This window comes from Triticum dicoccoides, chromosome 3A (genome assembly GCF_002162155.2).
Source record: "Triticum dicoccoides isolate Atlit2015 ecotype Zavitan chromosome 3A, WEW_v2.0, whole genome shotgun sequence".
NCBI lineage: Eukaryota > Viridiplantae > Streptophyta > Magnoliopsida > Poales > Poaceae > Triticum > Triticum dicoccoides.
Genome location: NC_041384.1, coordinates 236,874 through 252,722, shown reverse-complemented (window position 1 = coordinate 252,722; position 15,849 = coordinate 236,874). Strand labels below are relative to the sequence as shown.

Genomic DNA, 15,849 nt, shown 5'->3' with positions numbered 1-15,849 from the left:
GTACTGCCTCCACACTGTCCGGTCGAGTTGATCACGACACGGCCTTGCTACAGCCCACAGTTCTGCCAAGGTTTAGCCCAAACCTAACTGCCAAAGCTTCCGCTGTGAAAGAATCATATAATGTGTCGCACGCTTCTTTCATTAGCTGCCGCTATAAATTTCATAGTATATGATGATTTTTATTCCAAAGTAGCACTCAAGAGAACTACCTGGCTTTTAGGATAGTTGCACATAATGAAGCTGGATTATCAATAAGATGCCAGGCTTTTTTCGCTATGCAAGATTGAAACAATGAATATCCCTGAAGCCCATACCTCCTTTCTCCTTTTGGTATACACATCTTTCACCATGAGAACAAATGCATCTTTCTATTAGTTGCATCATCACCCCACCAAAAACGAGACATCCTCGCATCTATGATTCCTTTGCATTTTGAAGACGGACATCACATAAGTTGGTATTGTTTGCGCTACTGATTTTAAGAGCACTTATTTACCTCCAGAAGAAGATAAGCATCTCTCCTTCCATCCCATTAATCTCTAAACTAGGCGATCAACCAAATATTGGACACGGCACTTTTATCAATACCCAAAGTCAGATGGAAGACCCAGGTACCTGTCATTCAAAGCCTCTGTCATGATATCTAGGGTTGAGCATACCTCGGCCTTCACATGAAGGCCCGTACTTGGGCTGGAAAAAACACTAGATTTCTCCACACTAACAAGTTGGCCGGATGCTGAATACATATCCAAAATGGATTTTAAGCAAGCAGCACTGGCCTTCAGCAAAACAAGCGACTCATTTGCAAACAAAAGGTTTGTTACTGTCGGTGCATCATGACAAACTTTGACTTCCACGTGGTCGCCTTCTTGTTCGGCCCTGGATAATAAGGCGGTGAGGCCTTCCGTAGAAAGAAGAAATAGATACGGCGAGAGAGGATCCCCCTAATGGAGACCTCTAGTTGGTTTAAATGCTTCTGTGTCCGCTGAGTTGTACCTGACTTTGTATTCAACTGAAGAAACAAACAACGTGATCATCTTTACCCAATTAGCATTAAAACCGAGCTTCAAAAGAATAGCTTCCAGGAAGACCCACTCTACTCGATCATATGCTTTGTGCATGTCAAGCTTGACCGCACACCACCCATCCTTGCATGTTTTTTTTTTTGCTTAATTGTGTGCAAGCTTTCATAAGCAATAAGAAGATTACCCGTAATTAACCTCCCAGGGACAAATGCACTCTGTGTTGGGTTTATTATTTCTGGTAGAAATAATTTCAATCTCATGGCAATCATTTTGGAAATAACCTTGTAAACAACATTGCATAGGCTTATCGGTGTAAACTGCAATACCTTTTTCTGGAGAAAGTAGGTTGGGAATCATAACAATTGTGGTGTGGTTTCAGCCTTGGGGCATGATCTGTTAGAATTGCTCTTATTTGCAGCGGCATGCTTCTGCTTGTCTTTGTTGGCGGACTTGGCGGAGAGGTTGAGGTGCACGCCGGGGTCGCCGCCGTTGCATGAGCTGTGCAGCAGCAGCGAGTTGTTGATCACCTGCACGTTGCTGTTGATCAGCGCCGTCATCATCCCCTGCTTCTTCTGCCCGGCCACCGGCTTCCCGTCCAGCCGGTGGCCGCCGTGGTGCTCCTTCCACGAGCCGTCCTTGCCCTTGCCGCCCACCTTCATGGACGCGCCCTTGTTCTCCCCGGCCAGCGTGATCACGCTCGCCCCCTGCCCGTGCCCGGAGCCGGTGGCCCTGCGCACCATGTCGGCCTTGAGCTCGCCGTGCAGCTTCCCGTGCTCCGCCTTGGCCTCCTTCTCCTTCCCCTTGTGCTTGCCCTCGTCGCCGGCGTCCGCATGGTGCTTCTTCTCCTTGTGCTTGCTCTCCTCGCCGGCGTCGGCGTGGTGCTTCTTCTCCTTGTCCTTGTGCTTGCCGTCCTCGCCGGCGTGGTGCTTCTTGTCCTTGCCAGCCTCCTTCTCCTTGTGGTGGTGTTGGGCGGCCTTGCCGTGCTTGGTCTCAGCCGCAGCAGGAGTCGGGTGCACGGCGGCTTTCTCCGTCTGCGGGACGACGTCGACATCCTTGGGCTTGGGCGTCGCGGGTAGAGACGGTCTCAATCGAGAGGGGGAAGGCGAAGCTAGCAGACGATCGACCGGCGGCATGGAAATGGAATCTGATGCTGCGTGCACTCACCCCTACATTGACGGGGAGGGGAGGGCAGGTCGGCGACGACGTGTGGTGTGCGTCGCCGCTCCTTTGCTTTGCCCTCCTACACTTACACTTGGAATATGCATGTCTCTCCGGCGGCCCTGCCCTGCTCTGCCCTGTCTCTCAAGTTTTCCACTAGTGCCTTTGCTGCTTTTACAAGGAAGGGAATCCATGTCCTGTCCATCCAGGGACTTGTGCAAAAAAAAAATCTACTTTTGGTTTTTGGATCGACAGTGTGGGCCCTGCCTATCAGCAGGAAGAAGGAGATGCTGAAAAATAAATAATCTCCAAGTGCAGGGAATCATCATAGCAATTTTCAAAGGTGAAAGTGATAAGTATCGAGTGTCGAACCCATAAGGAGCTAAAGGTAAGATCAATATTCTCTCAAGTCCTATCTGCCACTGATACGACTCTACGTACACCGGACGTTTGCTTTCAACTAGAAACGAGAAATAAAACTACGTTGCGGGTATGAAGAGGATAACTTTGCATGATATCGGAAAGCTAAAATATAAAAGTAGGTGTTGTTATCATAAAGTTAGAATATATTACTAGATATTATAAATAACGAGTGTGGAATAATGATGGGTCGGTGTGCGGAATTGTCCTAGGCAATTGTTAACAAGACCGGTAATCACTATTGTAATTTCATAAGAGGGAGAGGCATAAGCTAACATACTTTCTCTTCTTGGATCATATGCACTTATGATTGGACCTCTAGCAAGCATCCGCAACTACTAAAGATCATTAAGGTAAAACCCAACCATAGCATTAAAAGTATAAAGTCCCCTTTATCCCGCACGCCGTGACCCACTTATCCGTGTTTATGCTTCTGTCACTCAAGCAACGCAGACAATAAGTAAACCATGGACATATTGCAACACCCTACAGCGGGAATCCCTCACGCTTGCGCGACACGAAGGGCACCATAGGGCAGCACCAAAATAAAACATACAACGCATACCAATCTAGATCATCAATCAACCCAAAGACAAAGGATATCTACTCAAAACATCATAGGATGGCAACACATCATTGGACCATAATATGTGGCATAAAGCACCATGTTCAAGTAGGGATTACAGCGGGGTGCGGGAGAGTGGACCACGTAAAAGAGATGAGGATGGTGATGTTGATGAAGACGATCACCGCGGCGATGATTCCCCTCCCGATGGCACTTCGGCGCCACCGAGAGAGAGGAGGAGAGGTTCTCCCCCTTGTGCTTCCTCCTCCATGGCCTCCCCCCTGGTTGGGGAGAGGTTCCCCCTCTGGTCCTTGGCCTTCATGGCGATGATGGCCCCTCTGAGATCCTTCCCCATGGCCTCCGGTGATGATGGCCCCCTCCGGCAGGGTGCCAGAGAGGGCCTAGATTGATGTCTCGTGGCTACACAGGCTTGCGGCGGCGGAACTTCTAATCTAGGTTGTTTTCTGGAGGTTTTTGTATTTATAGGAATTTTTGGTGTCGGTTTCACGTCAAGGGGGTCTCCGAGTTGTCCACGAGATAGAGGCCCACGCCTAGGGGGTGTGGGCGTGCCCCCCACCCTCGTGGACAGCCTGAGACTCTTCTGGCCCAACTCTTTTACTCCAGGGGCTTCTTTTGGTCCATAAAAAATTATCAAAAATTGGCACGTCAATTGGACTCTGTTTGGTATACCTTTTCTGTAAAACTCAAAAACAAGGAAAAAACAGAAACTCGCACTGGGCTCTAGGTTAATAGGTTAATCCCAAAAATCATATAAAATAGCATATAAATGTATATAAAATATCTAAGATGGATAATATAATAGCATGAATACTTCATAAATTATAGGTACGTTGGAGACGTATCTGTTGGAAATATGCCCTAGAGGCAATAATAAATTAGTTATTATTATATTATATTTCATTGTTCATGATAATCATTTATTATCCATGCTAGAATTGTATTGATAGGAAACTCAGAAACATGTGTGGATACATAGACAACACCATGTCCCTAGTAAGCCTCTAGTTGACTAGCTCGTTGATCAATAGATGGTTACGGTTTCCTGACCATGGACATTGGATGTTGTTGCTAACGGGATCACATCATTAGGAGAATGATGTGATGGACAAGACCCAATCCTAAGCCTAGCACAAGATCGTGTAGTTCGTATGCTAAAGCTTTTCTAATGTCAAGTATCATTTCTTTAGACCATGAGATTGTGCAACTCTCGGATACCGTAGGAGTGCCTTGGGTGTGCCAAACGTCACAACGTAACTGGGTGGCTATAAAGGTGCACTACGGGTATCTCCGAAAGTGTCTGTTGGGTTGGCACGAATCGAGACTGAGATTTGTCACTCCGTGTAAACGGAGAGGTATCTCTGGGCCCACTCGGTAGGACATCATCATAATGTGCACAATGTGACCAAGGAGTTGATCACGGGATGATGTGTTACGGAACGAGTAAAGAGACTTGCCGGTAACGAGATTGAACAAGGTATCAGGATACCGACGATCGAATCTCGGGCAAGTATCGTACCGATAGACAAAGGGAATTGTATACGGGATTGATTGAATCCTTGACATCGTGGTTCATCCGATGAGATCATCGTGGAGCATGTGGGAACCAACATGGGTATCCAGATCCTGCTGTTGGTTATTGACCAGAGAGTTGTCTCGGCCATGTCTGCATGACTCCCGAACCCGTAGGGTCTACACACTTAAGGTTCGATGACGCTAGGGTTATAGGGAAAGTATGTACGCGGTTACCGAATGTTGTTCAGAGTCCCGGATGAGATCCCAGACGTCACGAGGAGTTTCGGAATGGTCCGGAGGTAAAGATTGATATATAGGAAGTATGGTTTTGGCCACCGGAAGTGTTCCGGGCATCACCGGTAGTGTACCGGGACCACCGGAGGGGTCCAGGGGTCCACCGGGAGGGGCCACGGGCCCCGGAAGCCTACATGGGCCAATAGTGGGAAGGGACCAGGCCCTAGGTGGGCTGGGGCGCCTCCCACCAAGGCCCAAGGCGCCTCCTAGAGGGGAGGGGGGCAAACCCTAGGGCAGATGGGCCCTAAGGCCCACCCTAGGTGCGCCCCCCTCTCCCCCCTTGGCCGCCACCCTAGATGGGTTTTGGGGATGCCGCCACCCCTAGGGAGGGAACCCTAGATGGGGGCGCAGCCCCTTCCCTTCCCCTATATATACTTGAGGTATTGGGGGCTGCAAGACACACGAGATCATCTCCCTCTTGGCGCAGCCCTACCTGTCTCCCTCTTCGTCTCTCGTAGTGCTTGGCGAAGCCCTGCTAGAGTTCCGCGCTCCTCCACCACCACCACGCCGTCGTGCTGCTGCTGGACGGAGTCTTCCCCAACCTCTCCTTCTCCCCTTGCTGGATCAAGGCGTGGGAGATGTCACCGGGCTGCACGTGTGTTGAACGCGGAGGCGCCGTTGTTCGGCGCTTAGATCGGAATCAACCGCGATCTGAATCGCTACGAGTACGACTCCTTCATCCGCGTTCTTGCAACGCTTCCGCTTAGCGATCTACAAGGGTATGTAGATGCACTCCCCTTCCCCTCGTTGCTAGATTACTCCATAGATTGATCTTGGTGATGCGTAGAAAATTTTAAATTTCTGCTACGATCCCCAACAGTGGCATCATGAGCTAGGTCTATGCGTAGTTCCTATGCACGTGTAGAACACAAGTTGTTGTGGGCGTCGATTTTGTCAATTTACTTGCCGTTACTACTCTTATCTTGATTCGGCGGCATCGTGGGATGAAGCGGCCTGGACCGACCTTACACGTACTCTTACATGAGACTGGTTCCACCGACTGACATGCACTAGTTGCATAAGGTGGCTAGCGGGTGTCTGTCTCTCCCACTTTAGTCGGATCGGATTCGATGAAAAGGGTCCTTATGAAGGATAAATAGAAATTGGCATATCACGTTGTGGTTTTGGCGTAGGTAAGAAACGTTCTTGCTAGAAACCTATAGCGGCCACATAAAAACTTGCAACAACAATTAGAGGACGTCTAACTTGTTTTTGCAGCATGTGCCTTGTGATGTGATATGACCAAAAGGATGTGATGAATGATATATGTGATGTATGAGATTGATCATGTTCTTGTAATAGGAATCACGACTTGCATGTCGATGAGTATGACAACCGGCAGGAGCCATAGGAGTTGTCTTAATTTATTTATGACCTGCGTGTCAACTTAAACGTCATGTAACTACTTTACTTTATTGCTAAACCGTTAGCCATAGTAGTAGAAGTAATAGTTGACGAGACGACTTCATGAAGACACAATGATGAAGATCATGATGATGGAGATCATGGTGTCATGCCGGTGACGATGATGATCATGGAGCCCCAAAGATGGAGATCAAAAGGAGCAAAATGATATTGGCCATATCATGTCACTATTTGATTGCATGTGATGTTTATCATGTTTTATATCTTATTTGCTTAGAACAACGGTAGCTTAAATAAGATGATCCCTCACTAAAATTTCAAGAAAAGTGTTCCCCCTAACTATGCACCGTTGCAAAGGTTCGTTGTTTCGAAGCACCACGTGATGATCGGGTGTGATAGATTCTAACGTTTGAATACAACGGGTGTTGACGAGCCTAGTGTTGGGGAACGTAGCAGAATTTTAAAATTTTCTACGCATCACCAAGATCCATCTATGAAGTCATCTAGCAACAAGGGAGAGAGGAGTGCATCTACATACCCTTGTAGATCACGAGCGGAAGCGTTCAAGAGAACGGGGTTAATGGAGTCGTACTCGACGTGATTCAAATCACCGATGACCAAGTGCTGAACGGACATCACCTCTGCGTTCAACACACGTACGGTTGGGAAGACGTCTCCTCCAACTTGATCCAGCAAGGGGGAAGGAGAGGTTGATGACGATCCAGCAACACGACGGCGCGGTGGTGGAAGCAACGGTGATCTCAGCAGGGCTTCGCCAAGCGCAAGGGAGATGGAGGAGTGTCACGGGAGGGAGAGGGAGAGGCCAGGGGCTTGGGCGCGCAGCCCTCCCTCCCCCCCCCCACTATATATAGGGTGCCTAGGGGGGCGCCGGCCCTAGGAGATCCAATCTCCTAGGGGGGGTGGCGGCCATCCCCAAGGCAAGGGTGGCGCCCCCACCCCTAGGGTTTCTAACCCTAGGCGCAGGGGGAGGCCCAAGGGGGGCGCACCAGCCCACTAGGGGCTGGTTCCCCTCCCACTTCAGCCCATGGGGCCCTCCGGGATAGGTGGCCCCACCCGGTGGGCCCCCGGGACCCTTCCGGTGGTCCTGGTACAATACCGGTGACCCCCGAAACCTTCCCGATGGCCGAAACTGAACTTCCTATATACAAATCTTTACCTCCGGACCATTCCCGAACTCCTAGTGACGTCCGGGATCTCATCCGGGACTCCAAACAACTTTCGGGTTACCGTGTGCTAATATCTCTACAACCCTAGCGTCACCGAACCTTAAGTGTGTAGACCCTACGGGTTCGGGAGACATGCAGACATGACCGAGAAGCCTCTCCGGTCAATAACCAACAGCGGGATCTGGATACCCATGTTGGCTCCCACATGCTCCACGATGATCTCATCGGATGAACCACGATGTCGAGGATTCAATCAATCCGTATACAATTCCCTTTGTCAATCGGTACATTACTTTCCCGAGACTCGATCATCGGTATCCCAATACCTTGTTCAGTCTCGTTACCGGCAAGTCACTTTACTCGTACCATAATGCATGATCCGGTGATCAATCACTTGATCACATTGAGCTCATTATGATGATGCATTACCGAGTGGGCCCAGAGATACCTCTCCGTCATACGGAGTGACAAATCCCAGTCTCGATTCGTGCCAACCCAACAGACACTTTCGGAGATACCTGTAATGTACCTTTATAGTCACCCAGTTACGTTTTGACATTTGGCACACCCAAGGCACTCTTACGGTATCGGGGAGTTGCACAATCTCATGGTCTAAGGAAATGATACTTGACATTCAGAAAAGCTACAGCAAACGAACTACACGATCTTTGAGCTAAGCTTAGGATTGGGTCTTGTCCATCACATCATTCTCCTAATGATGTGATCCCGTTATCAATGACATCCAATGTCCATAGTCAGGAAATCATGACTATCTTTTGATCAACGAGCTAGTCAACTAGAGGCTCACTAGGGACGTGTTGTGGTCTATGTGTTGACACATGTATTACGATTTCCGGATAACAAAATTATAGAATGAACAATAGACAATTATCATGAACAAAGAAATATAATAATAACCATTTTATTATTGCCTCTAGGGCATATTTCTAACAGTCTCCCACTTGCACTAGAGTCAATATTCTAGTTACATTGTGATGAATCAAACACCCATGCAGTTCTGGTGTTGATCATGTTTTGCTCTAGGGGAGAGGTTTAACGGATCTGCTACATTCAGGTCCATATGTACTTTACAAATCTCTATGTCTCCATTTTGAACACTTTCACGAATGGAGTTGAAGCGAAGCTTGATATACCTGGTCTTCCTGTGAAACCTGGGCTCCTTGGCAAGGGCAATAGCTCCAGTGTTGTCACTGAAGAGAGTCATCGGGCCCGACGCATTGGGTATGACTCCTAGGTCGGTAATGAACTCCTTCACCCAGACTGCTTCTTGTGCTGCCCCCGAGGCTGCCATGTACTCCACTTCACATGTAGATCCCGCCACAACGCTTTGCTTGCAACTGCACCAGCTTACTGCCCCACCATTCAAAATATACACGTATCCGGTTTGTGACTTAGAGTCATCCAGATATGTGTCGAAGCTAGCATCGACGTAACCCTTTACGACGAGCTCTTTGTCACCTCCATAAACGAGAAACATGTCCTTAGTACTTTTCAGGTACTTCAGGATATTCTTGACCGCTTTCTAGTGTTCCATGCCGGGATTACTTTGGTACCTTCCTACCAAACTTACGGCAAGGTTTACATCAGGTCTGGTACACAACATAGCATACATGATAGACCCTATGGCCGAGGCATAGGGGACGACACTCATCTTTTCCCTATCTTCTGCCGTGGTCGGGCATTGAGCCGTGCTCAATCTCGTACCTTGAAATACATGCAAGAACCCCTTCTTTGACTGATCCATTTTGAACTTCTTCGATATCTTGTCAAGGTATGTACTCTGTGAAAGACCAATGAGGCGTCTCGATCTATCTCTATAGATCTTGATGCCTAATATATAAGCAGCTTCTCCAAGGTCCTTCATTGAAAAACACTTGTTCAAGTAGGCCTTTATGCTCTCCAAGAATTCTATATCATTTCCCATCAACAGTATGTCATCCACATACAGTATGAGAAATGCTACAGAGCTCCCACTCACTTTCTTGTAAATGCAGGCTTCTCCATAAGTCTGCATAAACCCAAACGCTTTGATCATCTCATCAAAACGAATGTTCCAACTCCGAGATGCTTGCACCAGCCCATAAATCTAGCCTTGGAGCTTGCACACCTTGTCAGCATTCTTAGGATCGACAAAACCTTCCGACTGCATCATATACAATTCTTCCTTAAGGAAACCATTAAGGAATGCCGTTTTGATGCCCATTTGCCATATCTTATAATCATAGAATGCGGCAATTGCTAACATGATTCGGACGGACTTCAGCTTCGCTATGGGTGAGAAAGTCTCATCGTAGTCAACCCCTTGAACTTGTCGATAACCCTTAGCGACAATCCGAGCTTTATAGATGGTCACATTACCATCCGTGTCTGTCTTCTTCTTAAAGATCCATTTATTTTCTATGGCTCGCCGATCATCAGGCAAGTCAGTCAAAGTCCACACTTCGTTTTCATACATGGATCCTATCTCGGATTTCATGGCTTCCAGCCATTTGTCGGAATCCGGGCCCGCCGTCGCTTCTTCATAGTTCGAAGGTTCACCGTTGTCTAACAACATGATTTCCAAGACAGGGTTGCCGTACCACTCTGGTGCGGAACGTGTCCTCGTGGACCTACAAAGTTCAGTAGTAACTTGATCTGAAGCTTCATGATCATCATCATTAATTTCCTCTCTAGTCGGTGCAGGCACCTCAGGAACATTTTCTTGAGCTGCGCCACTTACCGGTTCAAGAGGTAATACTTCATCAAGTTCTAATTTCCTCCCACTTATTTCTTTCGAGAGAAACTCTTTCTCTAGAAAGGACCCATTCTTGGCAACAAAGATCTTGCCTTCGGATCTGAGGTCGAAGGTATACCCAACAGTTTCTTTAGAGTATCCTATGAAGACACATTTTTCCGACTTGGGTTCGAGCTTTTCAGGTTGAAGTTTCTTGACATAAGCATCGCATCCCCAAACTTTTAGAAACGACAGCTTAGGTTTCTTCCCAAACCATAATTCATACGGTGTCATCTCAACGGATTTCGACGGAGCCCTATTTAAAGTGAATGCGGCAGTCTCTAAAGCATAGCCCCAAAATGATAGCAGTAGATCGGTAAGAGACATCATAGATCGCACCATATCTAATAGAGTGCGATTACGACATTCGGACACACCATTACGCTGAGGTGTTCCAGGCGGCATGAGTTGTGAAACTATTCCACATTTTCTTAAGTGTGTGCCAAATTCGTGACTCAAGTATTCTCCCCCATGATCTGATCGCAAGAACTTGATTTTCCTGTCACGTTGATTCTCAACCTCACTCTGAAATTCCTTGAACTTTTCAAAGGTCTCAGACTTGTGTTTCATTAAGTAGACATACCCATATCTAATCAAGTCATCAGTGAGGGTGAGAACATAACGATAGCCACCGCGAGCCTCAACACTCATTGGACCGCACACATCAGTATGTATGATTTCCAATAAGTTGGTTGCTCGCTCCATTGTTCCTGAGAACGGAGTCTTGGTCATTTTACCCATGAGGCATGGTTCGCATGTGTCAAATGATTCGTAATCAAGAGACTCTAAAAGTCCATCTGCATGGAGCTTCTTCATGCGTTTGACACCTATGTGACCAAGGCGGCAGTGCCACAAGTATGTGGGACTATCATTATCAACCTTACATCTTTTGGTACTCACACTATGAATATGTGTAGCATTACGCTCGAGATTCATTAAGAATAAACCATTCACCATCGGAGCATGACCATAAAACATATCTCTCATATAAATAGAACAACCATTATTCTCGGATTTAAATGAGTAGTCATCTCGTATTAAACGAGATCCTGATACAATGTTCATGCTCAAAGCTAGCACTAAATAACAATTATTGAGGTTTAAAACTAATCCCGTAGGTAAATGTAGAGGTAGCGTGCCGACGGCGATCACATCGACCTTGGAACCATTCCCGACGCGCATCGTCACCTCGTCCTTCGCCAGTCTCCGCTTATTCCGCAGCTCCTGCTTTGAGTTACAAATGTGAGCAACCGCACCGGTATCAAATACCCAGGAGCTACTACGAGTACTGGTAAGGTACACATCAATTACATGTATATCACATATACCTTTCATGTTGCCGCCCTTCTTGTCCGCTAAGTATTTGGGGCAGTTCCACTTCCAGTGACCACTTCCCTTGCAATAAAAGCACTCAGTCTCGGGTTTGGGTCCATTCTTTGGCTTCTTCCCGGCAGCTTGCTTACCGGGCGTGGCAACTCCCTTGCCGTCCTTCTTGAAGTTCTTCTTACCCTTGCCTTTCTTGAACTTAGTGGTTTTATTCACCATCAACACTTGATGTTCCTTTTTGACTTCTACCTCTGCTGATTTCAGCATTGAATATACCTCAGGAATGGTCTTTTCCATCCCCTGCATATTGAAGTTCATCACAAAGCTCTTGTAGCTCGGTGGAAGCGACTGAAGGATTCTGTCAATGATCGCGTCATCCGGGAGATTAACTCCCAGCTGAGTCAAGCGGTTATGCAACCCAGACATTCTGAGTATGTGCTCACTAACAGAACTATTTTCCTCCATCTTATAGCTGAAGAACTTGTCGGAGACTTCATATCTCTCGACCCGGGCATGAGCTTGGAAAACCATTTTCAGCTCTTCGAACATCTCATATGCTCCGTGTCGCTCAAAACGCTTTTGGAGCCCCGGTTCTAAGTTGTAAAGCATGCCGCACTGAACGAGGGAGTAATCATCAGCACGTGTCTGCCAAGCGTTTATACGTCTTGGTTCTGTGGGACGGGTGCGTCACCTAGCGGTGCTTCTAGGACATAATCTTTCTTGGCAGCTATGAGGATGATTCTCATGTTCCGGACCCAGTCCGTATTGTTGCTGCCATCGTCTTTCAGCTTGGTTTTCTCTAGGAACGCGTTGAAATTGAGGACAACGTGGGCCATTTGATCTACAAGACATATTGTAAAGATTTTAGACTAAGTTCATGATAATTGAGTTCATCTAATCAAATTATTCAATGAACTCCCACTCAGATAGACATCCCTCCAGTCATCTAAGTATAACATGATCCGAGTTAACTAGGCCGTGTCCGATCATCACGTGAGACGGACTAGTTAACATTGGTGAACATCTTCATGTTGATCGTATCTTCTATACGACTCATGCTCGACCTTTCGATCTTCTGTGTTCCGAGGCCATGTCTGTACATGCTAGGCTCGTCAAGTCAACTTAAGTGTATTGCGTGTGTAAATCTGGCTTACACCCGTTGTATTCGAACGTTAGAATCTATCACACCCGATCATCACGTGGTGCTTCGAAACAACGAACCTTCGCAACGGTGCACAGTTAGGGGGAACACTTTCTTGAAATTTTACGAGGGATCATCTTATTTAAGCTACCGTCGTTCTAAGCAAATCAGATGTAAAACATGATAAACATCACATGCAATCAAATAGTGACATGATATGGCCAATATCATTTGATCCTTTGATCTCCATCTTCAGGGCTCCATGCTCATCGTTGTCACCGCCATGACACCATGATCTCCATCATCGTGTCTTCTTGAAGTTGTCACGTCAACTATTACTTCTACTACTATGGCTAACGCTTTAGCAATAAAGTAAAGTAATTACATGACGTTTATGTTGACACGCAGGTCATAAATAAATAAAGACAACTCCTATGGCTCCTGCCGGTTGTCATACTCATCGACATGCAAGTCGTGATTCCTATTACAAGAACATGATCATCTCATACATCACATATATCATTCATCACATCCTTTGGCCATATCACATCACAAAACACTTACTGCAAAAACAAGTTAGACGTCCTCTAATTGTTGTTGCAAGTTTTTACGTGGCTGCTATAGGTTTCTAGCAAGAACATTTCTTACCTACGCCAAAACCACAACGTGAATTGCCAATTTCTATTTACCCTTCACAAGGACCCTGTTCATCGAATCTGATCCGACTAAAGTGGGAGAGACAGACACCCGCCAGCCACCTTATGCAACTAGTGCATGTTAGTCGGTGGAACCGGTCTCATGTAAGCGTACGTGTAAGGTTGGTTCGGGCCGCTTCATCCCACGATGCCGCTGCATCAAGATAAGACTAGTAATAGCAAGATAATTGACAATATCGACGCCCACAACTACTTTGTGTTCTACTCGTGCATAGTAACTACGCATAGACCTAGCTCATGATGCCACTGTTAGGGAACGTAGCAGAATTTTAAAATTTTCTACGCATCACCAAGATCCATCTATGAAGTCATCTAGCGACGAGGGAGAGAGGAGTGCATCTACATACCCTTGTAGATCACGAGCGGAAGCGTTCAAGAGAACGGGGTTGATGGAGTCGTACTCGACGTGATTCAAATCACCGATGACCAAGTGCCGAACGGACAGCACCTCCGCGTTCAACACACGTACAGTTGGGAAGACGTCTCCTCCAACTTGATCCAGCAAGGGGGAATGAGAGGCTGATGAAGATCCAGCAGCACGATGGCGTGGTGGTGGAAGCAACGGTGATCTCAGTAGGGCTTCGCCAAGCGCAAGGGAGATGGAGGAGTGTCACGGGAGGGAGAGGGAGAGGCCGGGGGCTTGGGTGCGCAGCCCTCCCTCCCCCCCACTATATATAGGGTGCCTAGGGGGGGCGCCGGCCCTAGGAGATCCAATCTCCTAGGGGGCGGCGGCCAAGGGGGGTGCCTTGCCCCCCAAGGCAAGGGTGGCGCCCCCACCCCTAGGGTTTCTAACCCTAGGCGCAGGGGGAGGCCCAAGGGGGGTGCACCAGCCCACTAGGGGCTGGTTCCCCTCCCACTTCAGCCCATGGGGCCCTCCGGGATAGGTGGCCCCACCCGGTGGGCCCCCGGGACCCTTCCGGTGGTCTCGGTACAATACCGGTGACCCCCGAAACCTTCCCGATGGCCGAAACTGGACTTCCTATATACAAATCTTTACCTCCGGACCATTCTGGAACTCCTCGTGACGTCCGGGATCTCATCCAGCACACCCAAGGCACTCCTACGGCATCCGGGAGTTGCACAATCTCATGGTCTAAGGAAATGATACTTGACATTCAGAAAAGCTACAGCAAACGAACTACACGATTTTTGAGCTAAGCTTAGGATTGGGTCTTGTCCATCACATCATTCTCCTAATGATGTGATCCCGTTATCAATGACATCCAATGTCCATAGTCAGGAAACCATGACTATCTTTTGATCAACGAGCTAGTCAACTAGAGGCTCACTAGGGACGTGTTGTGGTCTATGTGTTCACACATGTATTACGATTTTCGGATAACACAATTATAGCATGAACAATAGACAATTATCATGAACAAAGAAATATAATAATAACCATTTTATTATTGCCTCTAGGGCATATTTCCAACACCTAGCATGTATAGACATGGCCTTGGAACACATGCGAAACACTTAGGTTGACTTGACGAGCCTAGCATGTACACACATGGCCTCGGAACACGGAAGATCGAAAGGTCGAACATGAGTCGTATAGAAGATACGATCAACATGAAGATGTTCACCGATGTTGACTAGTCCGTCTCACGTGATGATCGAACACGGCCTAGTTGACTCGGATCATGTTTCACTTAGATAACTAAAGGGATGTCTATCCGAGTGGGAGTTCATTGAATAATTTGATTAGAAATAACCTAATTATCATGAACATAGTCTAAATTGTCTTTGCAAATATGTTGTAGATAAATAGCTCACGTTGTAGCTCCCTGTTTCAATACGTTCCTAGAGAAAGACCAAGTTGAAAGATATTGTAAGTAATGATGCGGACTGGGTCCGTAGTCCTAGGAGTGTCCTCACTGCTACACAGAAGGCTTACATCTTTGATGCACCGCTCGATGTGCAAACTGTTGGGGAACGTAGCAGAAATTCAAAATTTTCTACGCATCACCAAGATCAATCTATGGAGAAGTCTACCAATGAGGGAAGGAGAGTGCATCTACATACCCTTGTAGATCGCTACGCGGAAGCGTTCAAGAGAACGGGGTTGATGGAGTCGTACTCGTCGTGATCCAAATCACCGATGATCCTAGTGTCGAACGGACGGCACCTCCGTGTTCAACACACGTATAGCCCGGTGACGTCTCCTACGCCTTGATCCAGCAAGGGGAGAAGGAGAGGTTGGGGAAGACTCCATCCAGCAGCACCACGACGGCGTGGTGGTGGTGGAGGAGCGTGGTACTCCAGCAGGGCTTCACCAAGCACCACAAGAGACGAGGAGGGAGAGGGGTAGGGCTGCGCCAACAA

General features: G+C 47.5%; 1 protein-coding gene across 1 annotated transcript; it reads right to left on the bottom strand.

Annotated features, from left to right (window-relative positions):
- Positions 1 to 985: 985 nt before the first annotated feature.
- LOC119270837 (DNA topoisomerase 1-like) lies at positions 986 to 2,311 on the bottom strand. The gene has a single exon (XM_037552888.1). It carries the CDS (start codon positions 2,156 to 2,158, stop codon positions 1,379 to 1,381), a length of 780 nt encoding a protein of 259 aa, XP_037408785.1. The 5' UTR covers positions 2,159 to 2,311; the 3' UTR covers positions 986 to 1,378.
- Positions 2,312 to 15,849: the final 13,538 nt, after the last annotated feature.